Genomic DNA, 26,999 nt, shown 5'->3' with positions numbered 1-26,999 from the left:
GCCTTGGATTTTTCTTTTCAACTCCCTCAAAAAAACCAAGCCTGAAAGCCCTAAAATCTGACATTATTTGTATGAGAAAAGATAGCTGCTACCTTATTACATGTTTTCATTTTGTTACTATAGAAATCATTTGTTTGAGTAAAAGCTTTTCCTTCCAATACAAATGTAGGAGGTTGCCAAAAAGAAATGCGTAGTAGAATGCATGCTAATTATGTACTCCATATAGGACTTTTAAAAGATGAAATTATTATGCCTTCAAAGCAAATACTATGATGATATTAAGTCTAAAATTATATGTTAAGTTAAGTTGGAGGCTAACAAATGAAAATTAAAATAACTAAAAAGTGAGCAAATCTGGAGAATAAAGTGAAGAACAAACTCCCACATATTTTTATAATTGGTTAGCTTGATCCCACCAACATTGCAGCCACTAGCCACATGTGGCTACTGAGTACTTGAAATTAGGCTAGTCTGCAATAAGTGCTATAAGCATAAAATGCACAACGGATTTCAAAGACTTAGCACAATATTTAAAATGTTTCATTAATGTTCTCCTTTAATTTTAATTGCATTAATATTTTGAATATTTTAAGTTAAGTAAAATAAATAATTAAAATTATACATTTTGCTATTAATATTAAATTAATTTTGCTATTTTATTTTTAAAATTTGCCCACTACACAATTTAAATTATAAATACGGTTTGCATTATATTTTTATTGTACAGCACTGTGTTAAACTGTTTTCAAAAATTAGCTGGTACTAATTACTCTTTATTCTGGGTTGCAAAATGCCCCCAAATAGTGTTAATTCAGTTTTCTTGTTTTAATTTTTTACAAATTAAAACAATTATGTCTTTGGCTTGCAAGTTCAAAGTTTAGCAAAAGTCAATTATTGTACTATATATTTCCACTCTGAAATATTATAGAAGTGATCAGAAAATATGAAGTACATACGTGGAGCTTGATGAATAAACTATAGGACATGCGAGAGAAACAGAGCGAGCAGAGAAAGAATAATGTTATAAGACATCAAAATATATTTTATGTATCAAGGTTACAAATAATTTCAAAATTGCTAAATAGCAAAAGCTGAAACCCTCCCTTATCTTCTTCTTAGTCATTGAGGAGAAATTTATTAATAATAGAATAAACTAATTACAAAAGGCATTTGAAAGGATAAAGAGTTCTGGGGCAAATATGCTTAAGACATTTTAAAATTTTTTGTCAGATTTTAAAAATCTTTGTTATGTCATTAAATAAGAAAACCACAAGTTTTATGCCTGTTATTTCTTGTTATTAGAAATGCTCAGAGCATTTATGTGTAACTCTTCTGTGACACTGAACACTTTCTACTTTAACCTAAACTGCAAAATCCTTGAAATTTTGACAGCTTTGTCCTCCTGATTCACTTTCTACCATCATACCACTCCTTGCCAAATACCAAACACAAGACCATACACATAGCAGATGTCAATGATGATTTACTGAATGAAGGAAGGGATGAGTGAATGAAAAAATGATTATGATCTCCTTTGCCTCTGTGTGTTATAGCTTAAAGACATTATGTCCATAAAAAAGTGTCCAACTTTAATAGGTATGTAGAAGAAAAGTAACATAAAATGCCAGTAATGTTGTACTAAGTCCTTGATTCTTATTCGACATGTTAACATTTCCTCTTAAATAATAACACAGGAAGTTTTTTGCAATAGGATAATTTTCTCAAATCAACAAGATAAAACTGTACACAATTGCCTTTTACTTTATATATTAATATAAAACTGTGAGCTTAAACTCTCCATTTTTATTTTATTTAATCACCTACATCAGAAATACATTATTTCTTCAAATATTTAAAATATTACAGGGATGATAAAACAAACACACAAATATGGTGTATCTAAATTTGTACATCAGTTAAATGTGTTATGTATATTCGGAGACACACATAAAATTTATGTTTTTATCTCCTTGCCTGCTAGGAATTATTTCCAGACCTACTATTTTACATCAGATCTTTATCAACAGTTTCCCAGTTGCAAAGACCACTGTATATATGTATTTCCCATAAGTATTAGAAACAAGAATATAATTTTGCTTGACTTATATAACCCTCTGAGGGTTATGAAACTGCATTTAAAGAAATATTAATTAATGTCATTTGAAAGGTGATCTTTAAAATGCATCAGAAGTGAGTGTGGGTGTGTTTGTGTGTGTGTAGGTGTGTGTGTGCATGCGTGCACAAGCACATCTGTGTGGTAGAAAGGTCTTGAAAAATAACTCTATTTTCGGGGTGCTTCTGATGTTTACTATATGACTATTGGCCTTTTTTAAAAAATAAGATGCTCAGATATTTTGCCAAAATGTGCTAAAACAAAATCACTCAGATAATATGAGTTAGTCTAGAGATTAATAAACCCTCCAGTTTCAAAAGCTTATACAAATAATGAAATGAAAACAGATAATTTTCAGCCATCAAATATTTCAAGACTTCACTCTGTTTCTATGACATATTCATCCCATACGAAAGATTTGCTAAAGGGGTTGTAATGGCCTTCTGGGACAGGAAGAATAAGGTTTCTGGAGAAAAATGTTAAATTAATTTTGATGGTGATGCAAAGTTAAGAAAGGGTTGTTAAGGAATGGCTTGCTGCCATGGGGTGGGGTTTTGTTTTGGTATCCTTTTAGAGCCTGCAGGTGTTTGGCACTAGTTAAAATCAGGGCCAGCTGTGATATTTCAATAGTTCTGATATTTTCCTCCCAATAGTTCTCAGAAGTGATGCTTCAGGGTGATGTCTTACACCTGATATATTCAACTTGTGTGGTACAAATGTGAAGACTCTATTAAATAACACCAGTTTTGTGACACCTTTTGCCCTCTCTTCCCTACCCTCAGGTCATGGCATCAATGACAAAGAAAAACACTAATCAGAGGCTTCAATCACTCACAGTTTTTAATTGAGCAGTTTAATCAAAGATGGTGATATGCCAGAATCACCAAATATACAGTCTTAAGCAAAGCCTAAAAGCAGAATGGCACATTCCCTTTTGATTCCCAGTGTAGACAGTGATGCTTTTAATCCCTCTCAGTGGTAAGATATATACCTATGTTTGCAGGAATTTGAATAGTTTCTATTAAAAGCTGCATTTTCTTTTAAGTTTGTTTGGGTTGGAAGCCCTCAAACCACAATGTATTTCATGCACATGTTCCCAAGGGTATGTTAAATAGGACCATACTGAGGTCATCTAGTAAGTTTTTGAAACTTTTTAAGAATTCCTTTAATGTACTGCACAATCTTGGCTTGATTAAAAGAAGATATTTTAAGAAAGCACTTGGAAAAATGACTGGCTATTAAAATCTATATGCAGATAATCTATATTATACTTCTATAATGCACAGAGCTTTCCACAGATAATTTGTCATTGAGAGAGAAAGACAATAAAACTCCCACTCTAAGGGTTCTGAATAAAAACTCCTCAGAACTTTCAGTAAATGCAGACCAATCCCCCTACACCCAGGCTGCGGTATTCTTGATTGACTTAACAGTGGATGCCTGTAGGATCACTTTAACTGTGCAAAGGCCTGTCACATATAATCAGAGGATAAAAGGTAGACAATCTCTCATTTATCAAAAAAAAAAAATCATCTGCTGTTTTGGTTGAATCGAAAAATCAAGTTACCTCAATCCATGAGACTATGATGAAATTGTTAGGCTAGAAATAGTTTCTAACATCAAGTACATTTTTGTTGTCTCCAAGTTCAAACTACAGATGAAATGCTGTTAATGGTCTAACTTGAGAAGTAGGCACTCAAAAATTTTTCTGCCGTTACTTGAGTCTCCCAATCCTGGCTTTTGTTGTTATTATTAGACATACCCCTTTTCACTTTATCAAAGTCTCCATTACTACGCCATGTTCCAGGCCTTGTACTTCACCCAAAGCAATTTTCAGTTGAACTAGCAGCTGTGCTGGCACAGCGCACATGGAGAGTGGGCCACATGCGCCAGCGGTGTGTTCCCACATCTGAACAGAAGTGGCCGTTTCCATGCACCCAGGGCCAAGAAACTCTACAGCTCATCAGAGGCAAAACAAGGGAGGATACCTTAAACGGAAATCATACTTAGAAAAAACTTTTACGGAAAATGAAAAATAAAAGGATTTTCAATCATCAGAAATGAAGAAGGGAAGTTCTCTTCTTGGCATAGGGTTTGCAGATATATTTTTATAAAAGGATAGCAGAGTGCAAGCTTAACTTAATGATCCCCATCCCCAAAGCTACACTGGATTTTCCTCTATCCACTATACAAAGACAAGTAAAAGAAGTTAAACAAGAATATAACCTTAAAGGGCACCATCATAACCACAGCTACTACTAGGCATTGGCTATTTACCATCTCACAATCCCTGTGCTGCTCCCTTCGTAAACAGTATCTCAGATGCTATTTCACCATTTTACATATAAGAAAACTAAAGTCTAGAAGTTTATAATAAACTGCCCATCAATTTTGACTCCATGGTCTTAACCATTATGGTACACTGAATTCTCTCAGATTACCAAGGGTTTTCCAACCAGCCCTGAAGATAGAGCTTGTCAGCCTCACTCAGCAGTACACAAGATGATAGTAATGGTGGGGAGGATTTTTAAAAGGGGAGGGGGGACTGCAGAGGAGCAACTTGATTATTTGGAAAACTTGCACATTCCAGAGTTAACCAACTCATTAACCCCTACCTTTCTGATAAATACATTCAAAATGGACTTAAATAGCAGGTACACATTGTGTACTGAATTTCTGCTAAGTCACAAGCACTGGATATATCATAAGTGTGTTGAATAAATGAATGAACTAAGTCATCACAGTTAGATGTCATCTTGAGGGTTTTCAAAAATAATCTGTTTTACACAAATTTGCGCAAAGGGCAGTAGAGACATTTGTAATAGTATGAAAAGCTGGTATGTTGACTTAGGTAATATAAATGTTCTCCATTTTGGAAAGTAGGCTAATGACTGAAAATATGCCATAGACCAATAACAAATTTTTGTAGTTCCAAAAGAATTGATATGCAAAGATTAAAGTACTTAACATTGAACCACAAGAGAAAATTAGGTATAAAAATTCTAATTATCCTATATTCACTTTGAACTAGCCAATAAAGTGAATTATTTTAAGATAGTGGGTGGGATTATAAATCTTTGTTTATCAAAGCCTAAAAAATAGGTAGTGTTAGAATATACTTAATATATTTTAAAATAATGTAATTATTTAAAATAATTCTTTGCTTTGGTGTCTTCATCTCTGATAAAACACAGATGCAGCAATAGAAATGATGATGGAGAAACTCTTATGAAATATCTCCAGAGGAGTGTACCCTCAAACTGAGGTAAACATGAAGTTCTATACACACCTCAATACATGGCAGCTTCAAATGATGGCTTGGCCTCACTTAAAGTTACGAAGTGAGAAAAACAGTCCCCTGGTCTACTACATTCAGGGTGTGCACAATGCTACCTCCTTGTAAAGAATCACCAGGCATTCACCCACTGATGGTGCGGGGTCCCCTTCAGATGAATTCACATACTACACACCAAATGGGCCCCTTTATCTCAGATACTTATTGACCAATGTTTTAACATGAACAAAGCGTTGCCATACTCACAAGCTTGGCAGAAAAATAGCACAAGCAGAATTTCTGAATTCGTTCACTTTTTTTCTCCAGTAAATGTAGTAACCATTAAATTTAAAATATTTCAATTTTCTTTTAAGCAAATATTCATGTAAGATAAAAGGCACCAAAGGTTTTCCAACAAAGGTCTCCTCCCTCAAAAGATATATTCTATGTTCAGCAGTTCAGCAATTTATTTCTCAGAAACACCCGCCACTATATAAATATAAAGGACCCAGGAAAATATACCCCATAGTTTTGAATGTTGGAAACTGACAAGACAGTTGAATAATCACAATGAAAGCTTTAAAATGGAGTTCCGCTACTTTTGGGGATTAACGGATGAATTTGAGAAATGGTAAACTGCGTGTAGTTAGTTATACTGACTGAAGTAATAAAATCAAAACATTATTTTCACATCATCTAAAAATAATCACTTGAACAATGTTATAAAGTAAATATATTTTCAGGTGACCCTGTTCCTGGACCCCAAAAAGGAGCCTGATAAGCAATGTAGAGCATAAATATCTATCTGTGTAAAATTTATGCCTCACAAATAACACATATTCATCAAAGCAAACAAAGTCCTCTCATTTGCAGAATTAAATATGACTTGCTCTGTACATTTTAAGATAATCATATGATCAGAAGTAGACTGTAACTATGAAAGTTCTCATATTTCTTCCTACAAAGAATAGTCTCTGAGTACCCGACCCCGATATCTCAACTGTGTATATTTCTGTTTTTCAGGAAAATTAAATACCCTGGCCACAGAAACTTCATGTAGTGGCTAGTGAAGAAATACAGTATATTAAATCTAACACAGACATAAGTATGCTTATGGACAGCCACTTCTAAGTTCTGGTTCTTTTTATCTCAGACCCACAAACAATTTTAATATAATGGTGAAATATCACATTGTGTGACTTAAGCTTGAAATCAATGGCAAAGGTACCTTGATATAAGTCAATCTGGACAGAAAAGAGAGGCAAATGTTTGTGTTGTTACACTTCAAAAACAAACCTGAGGTTCTGCAAATACATTCTTCATGTTGTTGATTGGGCCATACGGGACTCCACTGCCTTCAAAAAGATGTAACCACTTGCTGGTCAGTTCTTCTTCAAACCTAAGACAAACAAGGATAAATTTTTTTACATAGGAAGGAATGTAACACAGCCTCTTCTATCATGTGGCCCTCCTTCAAAGCAAGCAATAGTGACAAAAATATGTTTCCTAGTCTTTCTTTACACTTCATTTGAGAGAAGGTTGTCTGTATGAAATGACTTGAGTGGCCCTGTATGGATAAGAGCAGCCACCCAGGTGCTAGTGTTTAAAAATCCATCATTTACAGATGTAATTCTTCCTATTTCTATTGCTATGAATTCTCTGAGCAATTTGTGAATTTAATAATAATAATATCATTGTACTTTGAGCGTGAAGTCATTGGGCAATATGACTTTTAGGTCTCAGGTAGTAGAAATCAGGTTAGGATAGGCACTGATATATTATTCTTCAAAACAAAACAAAAAAAAAAATACCAATGTAACTGTTTTAAGAAAGCTTTGGGAAAAGTATGTAAAAATTAACGGTCACAACCATTGGCCTACAAACAACCTTTACACTGTGATTTACTAACCAGCACAACTCAAGACATCCAAAGAGTGATATTTCAGTTCAGCCAACAAAACTCAAATTTATCCAAATCCTTTGTCTGTTTTATTTCTACTATAATTTAAAATTGGACTTCACAGACAGAAAAGCATATGGATTTTCTTTATTTTCTCTAATAGGTCTTAAGGAAGGGAAGCTAACACATTTATGAGATTTATTGTTTGGTATTTCTTCTCTGTAAAAACAGCGAACACAGAAATAAAATCTTGGATCTATAGGGACACCTCAACACAATTAGTTTCTAATGAATGAAGACTTTCAGAATTATTGATTATTAAAATGTCAAACCTGTTTTAATTAATAATCTAGGTAACCAAAGAGACATTTTTAAAATACTAGCCAACGTAGACTAAAATGTTTTACTAATATGGAAGGGCTAGTGAAACAACAGTAGAATATTCACGGACTTCCCTTCGGTTCTCCTGTACATAGCTAGAATTAACTTCAAATCTGCAGACTCCAGAGGAAACTGTATTAGATAAATTTACTTCTTTCACCATTAAAAAAAAATATATATATATATATATATATAGGAATAGCTTCAGCCAGGTGCGGTGGCTCACGCCTGTAATCTAAGCACTTTGGGAGGCAAAGGCAGGTGGACCACCTGAGGTCAAGAGACCCAGACCAGCCTGACCAAAATGGTGAAACCCTGTCTCTACTAAAAACACAAAAATTTAGCCAGGCATGGTGGCCGGTGCCTGTAATCCCAGCTACTTGGGACGCTGAGACAGGAGAATCCCTTGAACCCGAGAGGCAGACGTTGCAGTGAGCGAAGTCTCACCATCACACTCCAGGACTGGGCAACAAGAGCGAAACTCCATCTCAAAAAAAAAAAAAAAAGAATAGTTTCAATACTGAAGGACACTTAATTGATTGCTATGTAAGAGAAGAAATGAAAAGCAAGAAATAAAAAGGAAAAATGGAATAAATATATGTTCCAAAATAAGGCTACTATATGAACAATTATGTTCAATCATGTACGTTTTTACTTAAGGATATAATAAACTTTTTTTATAAAGGTAGTATTATATTTCACTAGGAAGCTAATCAATCCTATCCACACATTCATTTACTGATTACCCACTATACACCAAGTATTGATTTTGTTTTTAAATATATGCCTTCCATTTTCTCTCCAATTCGATGGATAAGGATTTTTTATTATACATTTTAATTTCAGCCCAGTAATGTTAACTACCCCTATTTAGTACATAATAAAATACTTCACTTCTGAATATAGTTTTAAAAAATATTTCGTAGGAATAACAATGCAAGGTTAAATGTTTGGCTCATCAATTCTTCACATTCTTACTTTCTTTACGATGACTGTTACAGTCAACTCCTGGCCAAAGCTTCCTAAAATATATATAGATATATATCATCAGAATGATATATGCTGAAAGAACAAGAGATACTTTGAACCTGGAGCCTTTTCGATGAGGGCGTCAATTACTTAAGTTTTCATAGATGGAGCATTAAAACAGTTAGCCTGATAAATTTTCAAGACAACAGAATTTATCACCACTGGACTCACCAAAGTGGCCTGAAAGATCTACACAGCAAATGCATGTCAATATCCAAACAACCCATGGCTGCAGGTTAGCCAACAGAAAACTCAGGGGAATAGTTGAAGTTTTAGTATTTATATAAGCTTTTCACCACTGGGCAAAAAAGAGGGATTTATTTCATGTTATGGAAAACAACGGATGCACTCTGGAAATGAGACTGCGGGAGCTGCAGTTGTGACCACTGTTTGTGTCTTTGCGTGGGTGTGGGTGTGGAAGGGTTCTGAAATGCCATGAACTCAATCAGAGAGAGACAGAACATCGTTGCATTCCACTGCTCTCAGAGGACATATCCATCATTTTTTTCTAAAAATCTATCTCTTGATCTAAATCGGATGTGGAATCCTTTATGCAAAAAGCTGTAAGCACATGTTTTTATTAACCACAAAAATTCTGCTAAAAAATTTTTAAAAGCTGATATAAATCACTGAGGGCAATAGATTCCTGAAGATAAGACAAAAAGGGTGTCCTCAGATCCAGCTTAGCAAGTGAAGCTAGGGCCTTCACTGGGAAATTATTTGGAGACTCACGAACAATTCAAATGTCATTGGCAACTTACTAAATCAACACATATATTTCATTCTAGATTTCTGTAAATTCACTTAATGTTGGCAATGAGTATTATGGATCAAATGGCATCATTTAGATAGGTGAAGCACAGCTGATGTTAAATTTCCTAACATCAAAATTCCACTTAAGAAACAAAACATTCTTCTCTTTATAAAATGAATTAAAGTTGCAAATGAGACAAATACAACACCAGAGAGAAACCAATAAGAGATCTCAGCCATGAAGGTGAGAGTTGGAAATAATTGTGACACTAGTGACAACTAAATGCTGGTTGTTGAATTGTTTAATCTATATTTTGTCAATTTTATCTTCACAACCATACTATACGGTATTATCCTCATTTGACCAATAGGAAACTCAGGTTCAGAGAAATTAACTTGCTCAAATTCATACAGGTTTTAGAGTCTTAGAGTCAGATGTTATGTTTAAAGCTGAGACTGCTTAACTTCAAAACCACGTTCTAACACATAATGACTGTAGCAGAATACATTCAGAACGTATAGCTTCACATATTTTATTCATTATATATGGTCACAGCTAAAAAATGAAGAAGCAGAGATGAAACTGTTCATTTTTTGCACTAATAATATGCTTCTTCACTTCTATCTTATATATCTCAGTATATATTATTACATTAATATACATTCATTCCCGATGCTTTTAGCAAGGCTTTGTTTTGCCTCTGCCATGGAGATTGCAATAAAAAAGACAGTCCCTGTGTTAAGAGTTCATATAGTCTAATGGAGAACACAGCTTTGAAAAGAGAGGAATTACAATGCAGGATGCTGAAACGAAGATACGAAGAAACAACTTATGGTTGTTTCTTCAACAAAGAGGGAGACTTGCACTGGAACCACGGATGCGGGAAAGGGTTCAAAAACAAGGTGATATTTGAGCCAAGTGTTGAAAGACAAGTTAGAATTAGACATGTGAAAGATGGGAGAAAGGCTCTTCCAGGTAGAGAGAGCAATATGTACAAAGATCTAACTTGGAAAGAATCTGAAATCTCCTGTGCCCCAAGTGGCAGAAGATGAAATGTGACAGAGAGTTTAGAACCAAAATGCAAAGCAACTTGTCTGCTATGCTAAGAATATTGGATTTCTTCTTGTACTCAGAGAGGTCTTTAGGCAGGGGACTGACCTACTCAGCCCTAATGCAGACAATGGACTGATGTAGATGATACTGGAGATGTACGGCTGATGTAGATGAGAAACTTGACAGGAGGCAACATACGCTTTGCCTCTGATGCAGCCCAAATCTGCCGATCAGTAGTATCTTCCATATTATTATCAATAACAAACAAGTTCCCATTTGAAAAAAAAGACTGTTTTCTAGAAATTCCCAATCCTTTTAATTACTCTTATTTATCTGTTTTCAATTCACCATCACTCCCAAGGCTCTGAAATCTGATTTGGTCATGAATGCCTTTTCTTACCCAGTCTCTAAAGGTCTCCAGCTATCATTTGTCAAATCCAATATTCTTTTCATGGTTGTCATACTACATCCCTATGTAGTATTTGATGATGTTAACTATTCTACCTAGAGGTCTTGTGACACCATTCTCCCTTGGTTTCCTAGATTTTTTTTTTTTTTTTTTGAGACAGAGTTTCGCTCTATCACCCAAGCTGGATCGGCTCACTGCAACCTTGGCCTCTCAGGTTCAAGCGATTCTCCATCCTCAGCCTCCCAAATAGCTGGGATTACAGGTGCCTGCCACCATGCCTGGCTAATTTTTGTATTTTTAGTAGAGATGGGGTTTCGCCATGTTTGCCAGGCTGGTCTCAAACTCCTGACCTCAAGTGATCCTCCTGCCTCGGCCTCCCAAAGTGCTGGGATTACAGGCATGAGCCACCACACCCGGCCCTCCCTTGGTTCTCTAAAACATCTTTGGACATTTGTGCTTTTATTCTTTGGACATTTGTGCTTTATTCTATTGGACATTTGTGCAATATTCTTCGTTCCCTTTTACTCACCTAAGCCATCTTGTCATCTCTATGCAGATGACACCTAAATCCATATTACCAGCCCAGATCTTTCTTTCCCTAGTTCCCTTTTTCTATATACCATAGGATAATTCCACGCAGAAGCATTAGCATCCCCATGATATCATGACTATGGAAGATTTTATGATTTCCATTTCCTTCATAAACTTAGGATTCCTCACGTTCCAGAACTCACACCCTTGGCTAAACCTGGAACGCCTTCCTTTTCATTCATTTCTTATAACTTAGATACAATTGCCTTATAGAATCAACTACTCCTCCATTCGCACTGTAACTATCACAGTCCTGGCCCTTGATTCCGCACACCCAGACTATAGCAATATCTGGTTAAAAACATACTGCCTCCAATATTCCTCCTTCTAAAAAGTCACCTATGTTAGGTGTATCTCAAGTCTGTTTGACTGTCTCCTTCCCCAGTACCACTATCTTCTCTCACACTAAAACAGACTGTTTCTTGACTGCTATTTACACAGTAAGTAGAAGATAATTGGCACTCAATATTTGCTGAATGACTGAATGTATGATGATTTGGAAAGAATAAGAGACTCTCAGTCACATTAGTTTGAACTAATGTGGTACATAATTGTCTCCTAAAACCTTGTAAAGACTATGTTTAATCAGACCCAGACATTGAGAGAAGGAAGACAATTTGAGACCCTTAGATTAAAACGGAATAGCACAGCATCTCCTCTTAAATTTTCTTTAAGACTAGTCTCTAAATTCTGTATGTCTTGCAGAAAATCTTGCAGTATGTCTTAGGGGAAAAAAAAATCACATTTCAAAACTGACTAACATATAAATGCTTCAAACATCATGTTTCAATTTGGGGACTTCCTATACTTTCCAGAGTCATAAGATCTCAGGAATTCAAATGACCTTAAAAACCCATTCTTTTAGAGTGACAGCAGCAAGATGAAGGAATAGGCATTCTATAGCTTAACTCCTCTACAAAGAAATCCAACCAGTAACTATCATCAGGCAAAAAGACCGGTCTGAATATTCAAGGACTTGGGAGGCTGAGACACCCCATTGCACCACAAAACTGAGAAAAACTATAAAAAATGGTAAGAAGAACAATTCTCTGACCACGTCACTGCTCTCCCGAGCCAAAACAGTACCACACAGAGTGAACTGCCCTACATTTACAATTTCTGCAGTGGGAAAAGTGGAGCTCAAAGCAGACATTCAGGTTCCCCAACATTCCAAGAACTCATGAAAAATTTTGGGTGTACCAGTAGGGCTAGACCACCTAGGCTCAGTGAGAAACAAAGCACAGGGTTGGGGCTTATAGCAACAAATATACAAACCTGGGTGGTTGCTCTGCATTCTGGCCAATGAAGGTACCACACAACAGAAACTAGTCAACGACATTATGCTGCAGGAAACACAGGCCACAGGTTTGAAACCATGACCAGCTTCCAAACAAAGCTGTTGCTCTCCTTGAGTCTTCCCTCTATGGATTCCAGACAGCTTCTGTACCAACTGTATCAGTCAAGGAACTCAAGCCTGGTTAGCACTGGCCATGGTTGTCCTGGGCTTAGAGCTCCTTCTAGTGCTGCAATAGCTATAGTGATCATAGGCTTTGGGACCACTACAGAGGGTCTACTCAGGATTTCTGGACAGGCTTACTGTTGAGTAACATTACTAGACATAACCAGATGGTGAGGACTGTAACAAATATCTCCTTCAATTCACAGGCATCACAACACAACCACAAGGATCAAAAACAATCAAGGAAACATGACATCAACAAATGGACAAAATAATGTGCTGGGGACTGATCTAGAAGAGACAGAAATGACAAAGTATTCAAAATAGCAGTTTGTGAGTGTGTGTGTGTGTTTTGTTTGTTTGTTTATTTTTTATTTGTTTTTTTTTTGAGATGGAGTCTCACTCTGTCACTAGGCTGGAGTGCAGTGCTGTGATCTTGGCTCACTGTAGCCTCGACCTCCTGGGTTCAAGTGATTCTCTTGCCTCAGCCTCCCGAGTAGCTGGGACTACAGGAGTGCACCACCACACGCAGGTAATTTTTGTATTTTTAGTAGAGACGGGATTTCACCATATTGGCCAGGATGGTCTCTATTTCTTGACCTCAGGTGATCCTCCTGCCTCGGCCTCCCAAAGTGCTGGGATTACAGGCATGAGCCACCACATCTGGCCCAAAATAGCAGTTTTAAGGAAGCTCAGTGAACTTAAAGAAAATACACAGAAACAAATATCAGAGAAACATAACAGAGAAATTAAAATATGTTTAAAAAACCCCAAATCCTGGAGCTGAAAATGATGTGAACACTCCTTTCCCCCCAAAAAAAACTGCAATAGAGAACATTAAAAGCAGAATTAATCAAGTAGAAGAAACATCTGTGAATTCAAAGTCAGATTATTTGAAAATATATGGGCAGTGGATAAAAAAGAAAAAAAAATGAAGAATGCTTAATGGATGTATGAGACCACATTAAAAAAGCAGTTATTGGCATCCAAGAGAGTGGAGAAAGGTAAAGGAGTACAACCACATTTAAAGAAATAACAGCAAGAAACCTCCCAAGCCTGGAGAAAGACATAAATATTTGTGTATAGAAAAATCAAAGATCTCCAAACAGATTTCATCAAAATCAGGCTAACCAGATATATATTATAATCAAACTGCCAAATATCAAAACCATAAAGAGGATACTGAAAGCAACAAGAGAAAAGAAGCAATTGACATATAAGCAAGTTTTAATACATCTGGCAGAAGATTTCTCAACAGAAACATTTACAGGTCAGAAGAGAGTGAGATGATATATTTAACACATTGAAGGAAAATAACTGTCAACCAGGAATACTGTACTCAGCATGTTATCCTTCAGAAATAAAGGAGAAATAAAGACTTTTCTAGACATGTAAAAGCTAAGGAAATCCATCCTGCCTTACCAGAAATGCTAAAGACCGTTCTTTGAGCTGAACAAAAAGGACATGAGTGAGCAATACAAAAAATCTGAAAGTATAAAACTCACTGATAAAAGTAAGTATACAATCAAATTCAGAATATACTCATATGGTAATGATGGTGTGTAAAATACTTATATCTTTAGAATGAAGGTTAAAAGATAAAACTATTAAAAACAATAACAACTACAATAACTTGTTAAAAAATATGCAATGTAATGTGATGAATGTTGTGACATCAAAAATTCAACATGTGGAGAAGAGGGAGTGAAGTGAAAATGTAGAGTTTTTTGTTGTTGCAATCAAAAATTGTTATTAATTACAATAATGTGCTATAACTATTGCTATGTGCTATAACTATTACAAAAATCATACGTTCTTGTAAACTTCATGGTATTCACAAACAAAAAAATACACATAAAGTAGAAAACAAGAAATTAAAACATACTACTAGAAAAGAAAATCAATTAACCACAAAGGCAGACAGCAAGAGAGAAAGAAAAGAAAAAGTATTTCCAGAACAACTACAAAACAATGAATGAAATGGCAGTATTAACTCCCCACCTATCTATAAGTACACTGAATTTGTTGGATTAAATTCTTCCAAAATAAAAAAGAGCAGAGTAGTTGAATGAATGAAAAATAAATAAATAAATAAAAATTTAAAAAAAGAAAAACCAGTTGCTTTTCTTTTCTTTCTCTTGTAGTATGCTGACTACAAGAGACTCCCTTCGTCTTTAAGGATACCCATAGACTGAAAGTGAAGGAATGGAAAAATACATTGCACTCACCTGAAAACTAAAAGAAAGCAAGAGCTTCTAGGCTCAGAAAAAAAAGGCTTTAATGCAAAAATTGTAAAGACACTAGAGAAGGACATTATATAATAATAATGGAGTCACTTCAGCAAGAGGACATGACAATCGTAAATATATATATACCCAAAGCAGAACACCTAAATATATAAAGTAAATATGAATAGTTCTAAAAGGAGAGATTAACGGCAATACGATAGTAGGAAAAGACTTTAATATGGCATTAAAAAAATAAACATATCATCTAGACAGAAAATCAAAAAGGAAACATTAGACTTAATAATGGTCTAGGCCAAATGGAAATATATATATATGTAGAACATTCTATCCAACACATTCTTCTCCACTACAAGTAAAATATTCTCTAGGACGGATCATACATTAGCCTACAAAACAAGTCTCAAAAAATTTAAGATTGAGCCAGGCATGGTGGCTCATGTCTGTAATCCCAGCACTTGGGGAGGCTGAGGCAGGTGGATCACGTGCGGTCAGGAGTTCAAGACCAGCCTGGCCAACATGGTGAAACCCCTTCTCTACTAAAAAAAAAAAAAAAAAATAGCTGGGTATGGTGGCATACGCCTGTAATCCCAGCTACCTGGAAGGCTGAGGTAGAAGAATCACTTGAACCCGGGTGGTAGAGATTGCAGAGAGCTGAGATCGTGACATTGCACTCCAGCATGGGCAACAACAGTGAAACTCAGTGTCAAAAAATATATATATATTGAAATCATATGAACTATCTTTTCTGATCAAAATAGTATAAAAATAGATATCAGTAATAGCAGGAACTTCAGAAAATTCACAAATGGAAATAAAATAACATGCTCCTGAACAATAAATCAGTCAATGAAGAAAGTAAAAGAAAAATTTTAGGGCTGGGTATAGTGGCTCACTCTGTAAAAGCAGCACTTTGGGAGGCCAAGGTAGAAGAACCACTTGAGGTCAAGAGTTAAGACCAGTCTGGGAAACATAGTGAGACCCTATTTCTACAGGAAAAAAAAAAATGTTAGACAGGTGTGGTAGAATTGTAGAATTTGCTTATAGTACAAGGAGGCTGGGGCAGGAGGATAGCTTTAGCCCAGGAGTTTGAGGTTATAGTAAGCTATGATTATACCACTGCATTCTAGCCTGGGCAACAGTGCAAGACCTCATCTCTATTGAACCAAAAAAAAAAAAAAAAAAAGGAGGGGAAGGAAGAAAATAAAAGAAAAATTATAAAATTTCTTGACGTGAATATAAATGTATACACAACATACTAAAACCTATGAAACACAGCAAAAGCAGTACTAAGAGGGAACTTTATAGCAGTAAGTGTCTACATCAAAAAGTAAAAAGATTAACAATAAACAATCTAATAATACACCTCATGGAACTAAGAAAGCAAAAACAGACTAACCCCAAAATTATAAATCAATGGAAATATTAAAAATCAGAGCAAAAATAAATGAATAGGAACTACAAAAAAAAATTTAAAGAGCAGCAAAACAAAGAACTGGTTTTTGAAAAGATAAACAAACTCAACAAATCATTGAGGGGTCAAAGTTTTTTAAAGAAGAAGACTCAAATAAATAAAATCCAAAAACATTTAAAAAGACATTACAACTGATATCACAAAATACAAATGATCGTGAGAGATTATTGTGAACAGTCATGTGCCAGCATATTGGATAACCTAGAAGAAACAGATACATTCCTAAATATACTCAACCTACCACAATTGAATTATAATGAAACAATATCAGTAAAAAAAGTTTGCCATCAAAGAAGAGCCCAAGACCTGATGGTTTTACAGCTGAATTCTACGAAACAGTTAAAGAGCAAACACCAATTATTCTCAAACTCTTCCAAAAACTGAAGAGGAAAGAACATTTTCAAACTCATTTTACAAGGCCAGCATTACTCTGATACCAAAACCAGACAAAAACACAACAGTAAAAGAAAATTACAGGCCAATATCCCTGATGACCATAGATGCAAAAGTCCTCAGCAAAATACTAGCAAATGGAGTTCAACAGCATACTAAAACAATTATCCCAGGGATACAAAGATGGTTCGACCTATGTATGCCAATAAACCTGATACATCACACTAACAGAATAATCATTTCACTTGATGCAGAAAAAGCATTTGACAAAATTTGACAAAACTCAAAATCCCTTCATGATTTTAAAAACCCTCCACAAATTAGGTATACATGAGACCAGGCACAGTGGCTCATGCCTGTAATTCTGGCACTTTGAGAGGCCAAGGCAGGAGGATCCCTTGAGCTTAGGCGTTTGAGGCTAGCCTGGCAAAAAAATTAGCTAGGCATGGTGGTGAGTGCCTGCAGGTCCAGCTACTTGGGAGGCTGAAGTGAGAGCATCACTTGAGCCTCGGAGGTTGAGGCTGCAATGAGCCATGATCATGCCACTGCATTCCAGCCTGGGTGAAAGAGCAAGACCGTGTCTCAAAAAAATGAAAAAATAAAAATAAAAATGTATATAGATATATATACCTATATATCTAGATATATAGACAGAGACATATATTTGAAAAAAATAAAAATATAAAATTCCATTGTTTTCTACATTCCTTCAAAGTAATTGTCTAATGCATATTTAAAATATTACTAGTAATAGGAAACTCACAGACAGTCAGGTTACCGGAAGTCTTCAAACAAACATAGGAGGTGTGCTACAATACACATGAGCTTTGAATAGATTTGGGTTAAAGTCACAAGCTCGATTATCAATAGGATCTTCATAAAAACCTTCACTAATTAAGGTTAACATTTTTTCAAATGAACCATTTATTAAGCATTTAGTAGGTGCAAGGTTCTGTGCTAAGCACATTTTACTAGTAGTACACATTATTTCACTTAATTCTTCCAACATCCTACGGGGTAAGTATGAATACCATCATTATATTCACTTTAAAGATAAGCAAATCAAGGTTTAGAAAGTGTAAGTAACCTTTTAATTTCATGTAAACATTATGCACCAAGCAGAAATTCTATCTTGGGTCTAATGCTCATGTGTTAATCACCACTTTCTACTGCTTGACTTCTGGTGGTGAAGTTCATGAGAGTAGACCACACAAAGCTCTGTGAGTGATGTGCTGCTAAAGACCAGTCCCACAGAGGGCTTAAAAAGGGAGTAGGTATATAAAATACAGCATCTTAGTGCTACATTAACTGAAGCCTTGTATGTACCAGGCACCACAAGAAATACTATTTCTAGTCCTCCTGTGACATGAGTTTTATGATCTTCATGATTGATGAAACTGAGGCTTAGAGACATAGATGGGGCAATGTCTGGACCTGAAGGCTCAAATCTCTTAGCTGGGGATGAGATCTTGAACTGGTATTTCTCTAGGTTCATTCAGTAGGGTAGACTCACTAGATATTAACAAAAATGCAAACAAACTCTAACATATAGGAACACCCTTAGGCCACTGGCAATCGAGCTACTGTCTGCCCCCAAGGCCACTTGGGAGCACTGGAAGTGTTGCCTGGGCTCTACCCATTCCTGACTTCTTCCCAACTAACCACTGATCCACCCAATAGTTACAAAATGCCTCATAATATTGGCAACGATTTTATGAACTGATTCTTTCAAGAATGCTATGAGAAAAGACAAATGCTCCCTATTTGGAATATGAAAAATTGAAGGACTAAGATATTCACATTCAGGTCTTTACATTCCAGGTCCATAGCCCATCTCACTACACACTGCTGCCTTATATGGAAGATAATCAATAAATCAATAAATAAAATTCATTGAGAACATAAGCCTGACATTTAATCTTAACCTAATCTAATTTTATGACCATGGGCAAGTCGCTTAACTTCTCTGAGCTCCAATTTTCTCATTTGTTCTAAGGAAATTACAATAGTTGTAAATTGCTTAGCACAGTGCATAGTAACAGTAAGTATCATTTACTTATCAGTGATTTCCTAAGAGTAGACAGAGAAAGAAGTGGAGCCTCTCAGTCAGAAACCAGACACATTTTCAGCTGTATTAGATTTTGCCCAATAATAATTTAAATAATTGATGCCATTCACTACTTCCACCATGCTCCATATTCTCATCAACTTTTGTTATTGTCTGATAGAGGGAGAATGGTATAGCTCATGGTTATTTATAGTTCCCACAATTGGAGAAATTAAGTATCTTTTCATGGGACTAAAGGTCATCAGGTGTTGAGGGTTGTCTTGCTTTTTTTTTTTTTTTTTTCGGTGAAATTGTTTTTCTTATGGACTTACAGGAAATTGTGTACTAGTCTAGAAACAAATCCTTTATCAGTTACACAAATTTCAAATTTCTTCTCCTCGACTATAGCTTCTCTTTTAATTACCTTTTTCATATAGAAGCTATTTTAATTCCACAAATTAAATTATTCTTGTCCTTCAAGGTTTTTACTTTTGTGTTGGTTTAAAAAATAGTACCTGCCTCATAAGCTTATGATAAGTTAAATGAATTAGCACTTTGAAAGTGTTCAGAACAGTGCACGGTACGAGTAAGTGCTATATAAGTGTTAAATAAACAAAACTACACTAACATTTGTGGGGAGGCACACTGTTGGCAGGAAAGGGGAAGACACTAGAGAAGTTTTAGAAACAAAAACTTGATACAGGGTGCATTCCATACATGCATTACCTATAGGAAATGTCCCTTTGGACAAATCTGAGTAAATCCAAATCAAACCAACAAGGCTCCATAAGATCCAGTCTCAAGTCTACAGTTCAGTAACTATAAACAGGCCTGTGACACTTCTGTAACCCACAGAGAAACAGCTGGAATTTGTTGGTCGGCATTTCTACCATAAACAGAATCACAGATTTAATATTTCCTGTAATTTCCTCAGATCTTATTTCCTCTTAGGAATTATCTCTACATATTACTGATAAATTATGGTTAAAGTTATCTTTTCTCCCCCTAGCATTTATGAGCTCTCCATTGTCTGCATGTCAATATGCAGGCCACACAAAAGATGGAATAAGAGTCCAACAAGGAATCTAAGCACTGCTTTCAATCTCAAGATGGCTCAGTACATTACATACAACTTGCTCTTAAAGACAACAGTTATATAGGTTAATGTATTAAGATTCACAGTTATTATGAACACATTAACAATTCTTGTCCATACTAATTATCATTCACAGTTCAGACGTAAACTGTTTTTTGTACAGATTTTGAATAAAACGTGGATCATATTTTACAATGGTTTGGCCTGACCAGAATTGCTATGACCGTCCACACAACCTAAGCTATGTCAATGGAAACGTGATATAGGAAAGTTACCCACATTACCGAGGTCTGGTCACACCTCACACCAGAGACTGCTTATACTAAAAAATAGGTCTTTTTAATTAGGATCTCTTTGTGAAGAAGTACTGGTAAAGTAATGGCAAATGATTAAAGAAAAAATATTTAAATATCAACAGAGACAAAAGAAGAAATAAAAACCTTACCACATAGAAATAATTTTGGTTTATGCATAATTTTAGCTTTTATCTATAAATGTGAATGTTTACTTTTTATTCTTTTCTCCATACCATGATTCTGTAACAAATGTATATTTATAAAATTAAGAAGTGATCATTATGTTTTGTAACTATTTTAAACTTAGCAGTCATATGTTCTGGTCCAGAAATAGTTACCTACTATGGCTGAAGAATATTAATTATAAGGGTCTATCGTAAGTTACTTGAGCTAAGCTGTAATATTTACATTTTATTTTCCTAAAATTTCTGAGTACTTCTTCAATAAACATCATTGCAGATAAAGCTCTATACATGATCTTATTTCACTATGATCCATTCCTGGAAAGGGAAATCTTTTAAATGTGTATAATTTTAAAACATTTTATTTATTCACTGAACAAGTTTTATTGAGTTGCTACTAAATACAAGGCATTGTGTAGGGTTACAGCAGTGAACAAAATAGACAAAAATCCTCATCTCCAAGATTGCCAAAAGGAGAGATAAATGAATAAAATCTGTATTGTTTGTGGCATTGCAATGGAGAAAATTAAGGAGAAAAATAAAGCCCTTTGGGAAGAGTTGCACTTTTTAACAGGGTAACTTAAGAAGGTCTCAATGAGAAGAGTAAGTGTCAAATACATTATATAAGCAGTTTCTCTCAACAAAATTTGGTATTATCATTTTTATCATTGATCTGATTTTCTTTCCAGTGTGATAGGGAAAAAGGGGGCATCTCACTGATTACTAATGCTTACAGTTATTTACACATCTTATTTTACAAAATGCCTGGTTATATCTTTTTGACAATTTTCTATTGAGTTATTATTTTTTCTTATAAATGTGTAGATGATTTTTATATTAAGTACGTTAGAACAACTTTGTATTTACCTTAAGTTTTTATTGATGGTGGTTTTTAAAGTGCAGAACTTCTGGAATACTTCTGGCTCTCAAGGACACAGGTAATGATAAAATTAGAATATCTCACAATTTCTCATTTGCTTTATTCTACATCATACACATAATAATTACATAATAAATATGTTTATCCTACCACATATAGAAAACATTATATATTTTTTTTTCTTGAGGCAGGGTCTCACTCTGTCACCTAGGCTGCAGTGCAATTTTGCAAGCATAGCTCACTGCAGCCTGAAACACCTGGGATCAAGTGACCCTCAGAGTTCAGCCTCTCGAACAGATGGGACTACAGGTGCACGCCATCATGCCTAGTTAATTTTTCTATTTTCTGTAAAGACAGGTTTTGTCATCTTGCCTAGGCTAGTCTCAAACTCCTTCCTGGCTTCAAGCAATCCTCCCACCTCAACCTTCCAAAGTGCTGGGATTACAGGCATGGGCCACAGCACCAGACTTCATTTTTTAAAAAACGTTGATTATGCTGCCCCCATATTTAATGGTCATATTATATCTATGTGTCTACATAAAGCATGTGCTCACTGCATATTCTGTTCTTACTCTTTGACTCTTATTTAGCCATTCTTGAGTGTGTGTCTCTGGGTGTATGTATGTGCGTATCAAGTAAACACACCACTAATCTATAGATCGCTATCTCTTCAGGCACTTTTGTGGTCTGAAGCTTATTCTCCAATAGATTACTCAGTTATATGAACAGTAGTAACAAAAAATAGAATTAAACAATTGGGGAAAAAAATCAACCAGGAAATTAAAAGACTTGTACACTAAAACTTAGAAAACATTAATGTAGAATATTAAAGAAGACACAGAAATACATCCTATGCTCATGGATTAGAAGAACTAATATCACTAAAATGTGTATTTTATCCAAAGTAATCTGCGATATAAACCCTATCAAAATGTCAGCAGCATTCTTTACTGAAATAGAAAAAGAAATCCAAGTGCTTATATGGAACTATGAAAGACTATAGCCAAAGCAAACTTGAGCAGGAAAAGCAAAACTGGAGGCATCTCACTTCCCAATTTCAAAATAGATCACAAAACTACAATAATCAAAACAAATCAATGGAACAGAATAGAGAGTCCAGAAATAAATCCATGCATCTACAGTGAAATGATCATCACAGGGATGCCATGAACACAGAATAGGGAAGAGATAATCTCTTCAATAAATGGTGGTGAGAAAACTATACACCCACAAGCAGAAGAAAGAAATTTGACCCATATCTGACACTGTATACAAAAATCAACTCACAATGGATTAAAGACTAAAACATAATACATAAAACCATATAACTAATAGAAAAAAAAATAGGGGGAAGTTCCTTAATATTGGCCTGGGAAACAATTTTTTAGATTATGGCCATAAAAGCACTGGCAACAAAAGCAAAAATAGACAAATGAGATTATATCAAACTAAAAAGTCTCTGTACAACAAAGAAAATGATCAATTGAGTGAAGAGATGATGTACAGAATGAGAGAAAATATTTACAAACCATATATTTAAGGGATAGTCTTCCAAAATATATAAGGAACTAATACATCTCCATAGCAAATATAAATAAATAACCCAATGTGAAAATAAGCAAATGACTTGAATTGGCATTTCATAAAAGAAGACATACAAATGACCAACAGATAAATAAAAAGGTGTTCAACTTCGCTATTATCAGGGAAATATTAATCATACTCACAGGAGCTATCACCTCAAATCTCTTATAATGACTGCTATCAGAAAAAAATAACAAGTGTGGTAGGGACATAGAGACAAGGGAATTCTTCTCACTGTTGGTGGAAACGTAAATTGGCACAGCCATTTTGACAAACAGGGAAGCTGCTCAAAAATTAGAAATAGAACTACTTTGTCATTCAGCCACCTCACTTCTAGGTATACAGTCATACATCACTTAACACCGAAATGCACTGTTAAGTAATTCATCATATAAGAACAAGCACATAGAGTATACTTACACAAACCTAGATGGAACAGCCTACCACACACCTAGGCTATAAGCTATAGTCTATTGCTGCTAGGCTACAAACCGGTACAGCATGTTATTGTATGAATACTGAGTGTCTAAACATATCTAAACAAATAAAAGAAACAATAAAAATTCATTCTTATACTCTTATGGGATCACTATGCTACATTCAGACTGTCATTGATTGAAACGTTGTTATGTGGTACATGACTATATACCCAAAATATATGAACCAGTACCTCAAAGAGATATCTTCACTCCCATGTTCATTTCAGCATGCTTAACAAAATCCAAGATATGAAAACAACCTAAGCAACTGTCCATCAGTGGATAAACGGATAAAGAAAATAAGGTGGACATTCATACATGTGTGTGTGAGTATATATGTATACATACACACACACAATGGACTATCATTCAGTCATAAAAAAATAAAGAAGTTCTGACATTTGCTGAAACACAGATGAACCCAGAGGACAATATATAAAGTTAAATAAGTCAGACACAGAAAGACAAATACTATATGACCTCATATATATGTGGAATTCCATATATATCAAATAGATTTTATTTGACATTATATAGTATATTAACATGGATTAATATTAGATTTGATTATGGGAGGGGGATATGTTGGTCAAGGGGTACAAAGTTTCCGTTATGAGGACAAATACGTTCTGGAGATGTAGTAAACAATGTGACTGCAGTTAACGATACTTTATTCTGTACTTGAAATTTGCCAAAAGCTTAGATCTTCAGTTACTACACACACAAAAATAGTGTTAACCAGCTGCAGTGAAAAACGTGTAAATTAGCTTGATTGTGGTGATTACTTCAAAATGCATATGTATATCAAATCATCACACTGCACACCTTAAGTATATACAATATTTGTTAAATACACCTTTAAAAAAAACCAGCAATACATCTTTAAATAGGTGAGCCAGGATTTGTCTCCATCATGACCATACAGTATTTTAAGTCTTTAAGCCTTGGTTTCATCATCAATAAAAAGCACCTAATGATGATTCCTATCTCGCACAAGTTTCATGAAGGTTAAGTAAAATAGATGTGATGTAAATTAAAGTCTTATTTTTGTGCCTGGCACATGGTAGTAAGTACTAGATAGAAATTAGGAGGCCAGACATGGTGGCTCATGCCCATAATTCCAGTGCTTTGAGGGGCTGAGGAGGGAGGATCACTTGAGGCCAGGAGTTCAAGACAAGGCTAGGCAACAAAGCAAGACCCTGTCTGTAGAAAAAACTTGTAAAAAATCAGCCAGGCATGGTGGCATATGCCTGTAATGCCTGTAGTCACAATTACTCAGTAGGCTTGGGCAGGAAGATCCCTTGAGCCCAAGAGTTTGAGGCTGTATTGAGCTATGATTGCACCTCTGCCCACCAACCTGGGCAACACAGCAGGAACCTCTCTCCTAAAGGGGGAAAAAAAGCCCAAAAATAATTTGTAGGGGATGCCATTGTCAGACTTCTTGCCCTAAAATCTATCTGTTCTCTATTGACATACTGGAAAGATTAATAATGAAGCTAAAGTCACTTCAACTGCACAATCAGACTCTAAGCAATATATCAAACATAATCTAAATTCAAGTATATGGTAATGGAAAGCAACATGCCAGAATATACAAGCCTACAACTTCTCTCTGATTTTTCTGTTTTGAAACCCTATTTTTAATATGTCCCCACTGAATTTAATTTAAACTTATTAAAATAAAGAAATTTTCAAATGAAGCATAAAAATTTACTGCTTTACATTTACCCATTTTCTCATTTGCTGCCTTCCATGCATAAATTAGTCTTACGAATGGAAACATTATTTTCTTACTGTACATAATACAGAAAAGAGGCATAAGATAGTAAATGTTATTTTTTATTCCAAAAGATTCCAAAGGTAGAATAAATTTTGCCGACAACGTCATTCCACCCGAGGAACCCAGAAGAGAGGTAATGCAACCCTCTTTTGCATGTATACAGCACAGGAAGTGCTCTTCCGGGAAATACTACTATATTCAGAGGGAAGTCACTGTTGGAAACCTCTAAATAAGACTCCACCTCCCCAGTCTTGCTGCTCTCTGTCCATCTTCCCTAACCCCACCCAGACTAGTCTTGTTTCCCTTAAATTACTCATTTTCTTTTAATTACTCTTAAACATGACATCTCTATTTACAGAACTATCACTCAAATAATTCAAATATTTTATAAATATGAATCTATAATACAATATAATAAAATCCAATAAAATTGGCCTTGAGAATGTTATCTTTCCTATACATATACCATTATTATGAGAAATGTGGAAGTAATTTATCTCAAATACTGTTTCACTATATTAATTGTAGAATAAACATATTAAAGCTAAGATGATTTCTCTCATTTGTAAAAATTAGTTTGAATGTTGTTTGTGATATTACAAATCGACATTTGGCTGGGCGTGGTGGCTCACACCTATAATCCCAGCACTTTGGGAGGGCGAGGAGGGCGGATCACTTGAGGCCAGGAGTTTGAGACCAGCCTGGCCAACATGGAGGAACCCCATCTCTACTAAAAATACAAAAATTATCCGGGTGTGGTATCATGTGCTTGTAGTTCCAGGAGGACTCCAAGTACAGGGACTACTCAGGAGGCCGAGGCAGGAGAATCTCTTGAACCTGGGAGGTGGAGGTTGGAGTGAGGCAAGATTGTGCCACTGCACTCCAGCCCTGGCAACAGAGTGAGACTGTCTCAAAAAAAAAAAAAAAAAGAATGAGAACTATAAATATTTTAATTCAGTTTGATTGAATCATTCCAATTGCACAGTAATATTCAATATAATAATATTCTCATGACAATAACATTCTAATAACAAAAATTTTTAATGCCCTAAATGCCAAAAAAGAGAAATCAAAATCCCTTAGTATACTATGAAATATTTATACAACAGGGTAGTATATGAGCCAATTAAAGTAAAAAATATAGCCAATGTACACAAAATACTTGATACCATATACACAAAGAACGTTAAGCAAATGCAAAAACAGAACTCACAATTGTATGTGCATATGATTATATCTAACTATGCAGATACATACTCCAAAAACAATTTGTAAAGAAATTTTTTCCCTCATCATCATATTTTTTTTTCCTCAACAGTTTCCAAATCCTTTAAAAAAATGGCAGATGATTAAACCAGTCTCATGGCTTAACAGAGAGTATGTGGCGCTCCACTAACTGTAAGCACTGTGGGGCAGGAAACAGCCTCAGTTGTTCCCTGTTTCACATAGCCTTGCACCAGAACAGAGCCTGACATTTGACAGCTGATATTTTTATGGCATATACTATGTGTCAGGCACTGTTTTAAGTACTTTAGACATAGACATAGACATAGACATAGACATAGACATAGACATAGAC

The 26,999-nt window shown here is 35.2% G+C and overlaps 1 protein-coding gene across 3 annotated transcripts in view; it reads right to left on the bottom strand.

Moving 5' to 3' along the window:
- The window catches only part of SUGCT (succinyl-CoA:glutarate-CoA transferase), a 740,869-nt gene that overhangs the window by 378,315 nt on the left and 335,555 nt on the right, over positions 1 to 26,999 (bottom strand). For 2 of the 3 annotated variants that reach the window (XM_023226372.3, XM_023226369.2), the window contains one exon: positions 6,684 to 6,786. In XM_023226372.3, coding sequence (XP_023082140.1) covers positions 6,684 to 6,786 — 103 coding nt within the window. Of the gene's footprint in view, positions 1 to 3,601; positions 4,102 to 6,683; positions 6,787 to 26,999 lie in introns of those variants that run through there. The other variant, XM_023226370.2, reaches the window with a different exon arrangement.

This window comes from Piliocolobus tephrosceles, chromosome 8, assembly GCF_002776525.5.
Source record: "Piliocolobus tephrosceles isolate RC106 chromosome 8, ASM277652v3, whole genome shotgun sequence".
Taxonomy (NCBI): Eukaryota; Metazoa; Chordata; class Mammalia; order Primates; family Cercopithecidae; genus Piliocolobus; species Piliocolobus tephrosceles.
This window is presented reverse-complemented; position numbering and strand designations above follow the sequence as displayed.